At 37.2% G+C, this 6083-nt stretch overlaps 1 protein-coding gene across 1 annotated transcript; it reads right to left on the bottom strand.

The window, feature by feature from the left end:
- Nucleotides 1–960: 960 nt before the first annotated feature.
- slc25a5 (solute carrier family 25 member 5) lies at nt 961–3456 on the bottom strand. Its single transcript, XM_053506493.1, has 4 exons — nt 3241–3456; nt 1685–2171; nt 1467–1607; nt 961–1381 (listed from the first exon to the last, which is right to left on the bottom strand). Exons 1-4 carry the CDS (start codon nt 3349–3351, stop codon nt 1224–1226), a joined length of 897 nt encoding a protein of 298 aa, XP_053362468.1. The 5' UTR covers nt 3352–3456; the 3' UTR covers nt 961–1223.
- Nucleotides 3457–6083: the final 2627 nt, after the last annotated feature.

Raw genomic sequence — 6083 nt, 5'->3', positions numbered from 1 at the left:
AATACTTGCACCCGGCTTTGAAATAAACAACCTTTGATCAGTAGACATGTCCTTTGTCCATGTAGCATTACATTTCAAGGAATGCAGGGAGTATTCCATATCAGCTCTATATAGGTAACATATCAGCACGTATCAAGTTAAACCTTGGAACCTTCCACTAAACCGAATAATAATCACTTGTGTCTCACATTCAGAATGTGCTGTTAAACCAAAGAAACAGGGCACGCAAAGCATACTGGAAGGCACATGCAGCCATATGATGCAGTGTGTATAAAGTATAAGTGATTACTCATGATAAGGAACAATAAATCATGATTAAAAATAGTCATAAGCCGGATATGCCCTATTAATAATGTAAGAGGCAGCTAGATATTAGGTCTGTCACAGCTGTTCTTGGCAGAGACCCACAAATGACAGGAAAACGGCCTAGCAATTTAAAATTTGAGTATTACAACATGCCTGCCTACAGGTGACACTAGTGAGGGGAAGTTTGAATCATTTTAGTGACCTGGTTCTTTGAATCTTGATCAAAAATAACGTTTTTTTTTGTCAATTAGTTCATTTTCTTCTTCGAATAAATTTTTTTTTTTTTAAATGTTACATTTTCAATAAACAGACCTTCAACACATCTACAAATTTTGGCTCTAGTTTCAGTAATAAAAATATTACAATGCCGCTAAGGACATATGATAAACAGAACAGTCATTCGTTCTTTTGAATCGATTGCACTGCATAACGTCTATGGGAGCTAAAGACTCGTTCAAAAAGAACAAATCGTTCATGAACGATGCATCACTACTGTACACTGAGGAATCAAATTAAGCAGGCCATTGAAACACTAAACTACTAAACCATAAGCCAGTAAGCTAACAGTGAAGATACTACTAATTTCCACTTAAAAGCAGTTAAACCAACCTTGCAAAAATAACTGAAAAACAAACAGACAGCTCAACAGAAATGTAAGATCAGGTTCAGTCAAGTTGGTCTTTATTGAAATGCCTCAAAACAGACTGGATGAAGACAGGTTACAGTACCCGGCATGGCTTGTTCCAGGAATGGCATTGGTGAGGGAAAAACAAAACAGCTCTAAAATAAAAGCACATTACTGTTCCCACAGTACAACTAGTACTGATGTACTAGTAGGTCCCTATAAATAATGCGGAATTTGAGTCCTTGTACAAGTTATTTTACATTTAGTCACCTCAACACAAACGGTCAAACATTTAAATGACTTTCTTCAACTCGTCGTACAGGACAAGCACAAAGGCACCACCCATGCCTCGGAGAACGTTGGACCAAGCTCCCTTGAAGAAAGCCTTGCTGCCCTCGTCACGGGCAATCTTCCTCCAGCAGTCAATTGTACCGCTGTACATGATGTCAGCTGAAAACAAAAGATTTACATTATTCTTCACAAAAAGGAAGCAAACAAACTGAAAAAAAATTAACATAACCTGTTATATGCCTACCTCCTTTGCGTCCAGACTGCATCATCATACGACGACGCACAGTGTCGAAAGGATAGGATGCAAGGCCAGCAACAGCTGTTACAGTCTGAGCAATCATCCAGCTCACAACAATATGGGTGTTCTTGGGATCCGGCAACATGCCTACAGAGGAAGTTATTAAATCAATTAAAGCAAAAACAATACTTTAAACATAATCCCAAAATCACCACTAGACTCACCCTTAGCTGTGTCGTAGATCCCGAAGTAAGCTGCTCTGTAGATGATGATACCCTGCACAGATACGTTGAAGCCCTGGTACAGACCTTTGAGGCCGTCAGACTTGAAGATTTTCATTAAGCAGTTGCCCAAACCTGTGAACTCTCTCTCCTGCCCGGCTTTGCCAACATCTGCTGCCAGACGAGTTCTTGCGAAGTCGAGAGGGTACACAAAGCAAAGAGAGGTGGCACCAGCAGCACCACCAGACGCCAAGTTACCGGCAAAGTACCTCCAGAACTGGGTGCGCTTGTCTACACCGTCCAGGAAGACCTTCTTGTACTTGTCCTTGAAAGCAAAGTTGAGGGCCTGTGTGGGGAAATATCTGATGACGTTGGCCAAGTTGCCTCTCCAGAACGACAGGAAGCCCTGCTCTTTGGGAATACGGACAACACAGTCCACAATACCCTTGTAGTGCTTATCAGCTGTGATTTGTTTGCTGGCATGTTGAACCTGCAGAGGGACACAAGGTACAACATGAATTAGACAAACTAGTAATCTAGTAATGAGGTCAGAGTGTCAGTGAGCATATTAAAGGCTATAAAAGGGCACAAGGTCAGTGCTCTAGCTCGCGTGCTAAAGAATACATCTTGCTGTCCTGGATAAAAGAACTGATCGACAATAAAACTGTCCAACTATTACTGCTGTTGTTTCCAAACAGGAACTTGTAGTTTAAGAATAACTGGAACTGAAAGGAAAGCCATTAATTTCTTAGTAGCACGAGCGGGTCTCCCCTTGCTACGACCTTGGCCCAGGAGAAAACAAATGGCGATAAGAAAACAGGCGAGATTTAAAAATATATATAATATTCAAATAAGTAATCCTACAAATCATTTTTTGTACTGCAAAAAAACCGTTTATTTTTTATATAATGTTAATTAGGATAAATCTATCAATCAGTACATTTCTAATAAACTGGTTCAGTTGTATTAAAGCCCAGAGTGTAATGGCGGACAGCTGGACAAGCTGCACAAGAAGACACGGAGATCTGGGCTTCCAGGTGACTAATAACCTCAGGCTAGTCCTCGCTAGCCACCCAGCACTGTTAGCCCGGTTAGCTCTGCCGCTAGCTCTCCCATCACAGACTCGGGCCTGGCGCTTCAGGGGTAATTGTTCACGGAGCGCACGAGCTAAACTCCACAGTTCGCTCGCGATCCACGTCATCGTTTCTCCCCTCAAAGGAGCGACAATAATGCCGTAAGCTACACAAACTGAATCAAGGGTTTTAATTCTTGTATTTACACGTCTTATGTGCCGTCAGCCAAAAATACTCGCGCATCACTTAACTAGCCATCCTGCGCTCACTAGCTACCTACATTTACAGAATATAGAATTTAAATACAAAGGCAAAAGTACGGCCCTATGTACTTAATAAATCTGTTACGTTTTAGTATTAACTCTGAACATATTTCGTACAAATTAATCAAACTATACAGCTTACTAGCCAGTCACTAGCTACTTCCTAAAACTACTAAAATATTTATCCCACTTAAATCACTCACATACGTATTAATTCTCTTACCTGAAGCAGTAGTTTCACTCTTTCAATCGGAGCAACAGCTGTTTTGGAAACGGCGGCGGCGATACCACCAGCCAAGAAGTCCTTAGCGAAAGAAACGGCGGTTTCACTCATTGTTGGGCGATGTTAATGTGGTCGTGTCGTTTCAAAGAGATAAATTCCCGCTCAGGCGCAGGACTGGTACAGAATGCCGGCTGGGTCGAAATGGCCGACTACAAAGTTGCGAACACGCTTTAAACTGCTGTGTTCGCGAGACAAAACGAGAACAGGAATACGGCGTTCTGATTGGTTACTTCGAACCAAGGCGGAGTTTAAGGTCTGTACGGACGGGTGGAGTCGGAAATCACGAGGATGAAACGTTCGTGGTTTAAACATGGAAATATAGTTATTTACTTTCGAATTCTAAACTTTCCTATGAACATACATTTTTTAAAAGTAAAATAGCATGAACAAATTATAATCAACACACATAAAAGAAAAGACTTTAGCACTTATCAGATTTCTCTAGCTTGTTCATACAATGTCTGTAAAGATTCTAAGTCATGCTGGTACCGCGGTGAAGTTGGTTTGACGTTGGACGTTGGATATTCGAGCTCCGGCATCCAGATTTCCAAATTGTGGCGGAGATTCGCTGATTTGTAGCGGGGATTCGCTAACAGAGGCCGGCGAAAGCAGCTCGCCTACTGCGCTCGTTAGGGACCGTCTGCAAATTACTGTCCGACTGAAATACGGATATTATTAATATTATACACATATTTAAAATAAATAAATGATCTATTGCCTCAAAATCCATTCTAAAATGTGTGTCCACTTGTTCTGGAGAGGGCACAACCTTTTTTTTGGCAATATTATGACTTTTTATTTTTATTAATAATTAGTATTTAATAATTCTGCATTTTACTTCAATATCTTTCAAGTCATGTGACCTATTGACTCAAAATCTATTCTCAAATGTGTGTCCACCTGTCCTGCAGAGGGCACAAACTTTTTTTGTCAATATTATCACTTTTCATATTGAGTAATAATTAATATTTAATAATTATGCATTTTACTTTAATACCTTCCAGGTCATGTGACCTATTGACTCAAAATTTATTCCAAAATGTGTGTCCACCTGTCCTGCAGAGGGCACAACCTTTTTTTGTCAATATTATCACTTTAATTTTTTTTTAATAATTAATATTTAATAATTATGCATTTTACTTCAATACTGTTCAGGTCATAAGACCTATTGACTTAAAATCTATTCCAAAATGTGTGTCCACCTGTCCTGCAAAGGGCACAACCTTTTTTTTGTCAATATTTTCACTTTAAATTTTTATTAATAATTAATATTTAATAATTATGCATTTTACTTCAATACCGTTCAGGTCATAAGACCTATTGCCTTAAAATCTATTCTAAAAGGTGTGTCCACCTGTCCTGCAAAGGGCACAACCTTTTTTTGTCAATATTTTCACTTTAAATTTTTATTAATAATTAATATTTAATAATTCTGCATTTTACTTCAATACCGTTCAGGTCATAAGACCTATTGACTCAAAATCTATTATATAAGGTGTGTCCACCTGTCCTGCAAAGGGCACAACCTTTTTTTGTCAATATTATCACTTTAAATTTTTTTTTAATAATTAATATTTAATAATTATGCATTTTACTTCAATACCTTCCAGGTCATGTGACCTATTGACTCAAAATCCATTCTAAAATGTGTGTCCACCTGTCCTGCAAAGGGCACAACCTTTTTTTGTCAATATTTTCACTTTAAATTTTTATTAATAATTAATATTTAATAATTCTGCATTTTACTTCAATACCGTTCAGGTCATAAGACCTATTGACTCAAAATCTATTCCAAAATGTGTGTCCACCTGTCCTGCAAAGGGCACAACCTTTTTTTGTCAATATTATCACTTTGCATTTTTATTAATAATTAATATTTAATAATTATGCATTTTACTTCAATACCGTTCAGGTCATAAGACCTATTGCCTCAAAATCTATTATATAAGAGGTGTCCACCTGTCCTGCAGAGGGCACAACCTTTTTTTGTCAATATTATCACTTTAAATTTTTTTTTAATAATCAATATTTAATAATTATGCATTTTACTTCAATACCTTCCAGGTCATGTGACCTATTGACTCAAAATCCATTCTAAAATGTGTGTCCACCTGTCCTGCAAAGGGCACAACCTTTTTTTGTCAATATTATCACTTTAAAATTTTTAAATAATTAATATTTAATAATTATGCATTTTACTTCAATACCGTTCAGGTCATAAGACCTATTGCCTTAAAATCTATTCTAAAAGGTGTGTCCACCTGTCCTGCAAAGGGCACAACCTTTTTTTGTCAATATTTTCACTTTAAATTTTTATTAATAATTAATATTTAATAATTATGCATTTTACTTCAATACCGTTCAGGTCATAAGACCTATTGACTCAAAATCTATTCCAAAATGTGTGTCCACCTGTCCTGCAAAGGGCACAACCTTTTTTTGTCAATATTATCACTTTGCATTTTTATTAATAATTAATATTTAATAATTCTGCATTTTACTTCAATACCGTTCAGGTCATAAGACCTATTGACTCAAAATCTATTCCAAAATGTGTGTCCACCTGTCCTGCAAAGGGCACAACCATTTTTTGTCAATATTATCACTTTGCATTTTTATTAATAATTAATATTTAATAATTATGCATTTTACTTCAATACCGTTCAGGTCATAAGACCTATTGCCTCAAAATCTATTATATAAGAGGTGTCCACCTGTCCTGCAGAGGGCACAACCTTTTTTTGTCAATATTATCACTTTAAATTTTTTTTTAATAATTAATA

This window comes from Clarias gariepinus, chromosome 10, assembly GCF_024256425.1.
Source record: "Clarias gariepinus isolate MV-2021 ecotype Netherlands chromosome 10, CGAR_prim_01v2, whole genome shotgun sequence".
NCBI classification, from domain to species: domain Eukaryota; kingdom Metazoa; phylum Chordata; class Actinopteri; order Siluriformes; family Clariidae; genus Clarias; species Clarias gariepinus.
The sequence above is the reverse complement of the archived record's forward strand: the minus strand, read 5'-3'. Positions and strand labels throughout refer to the sequence as shown.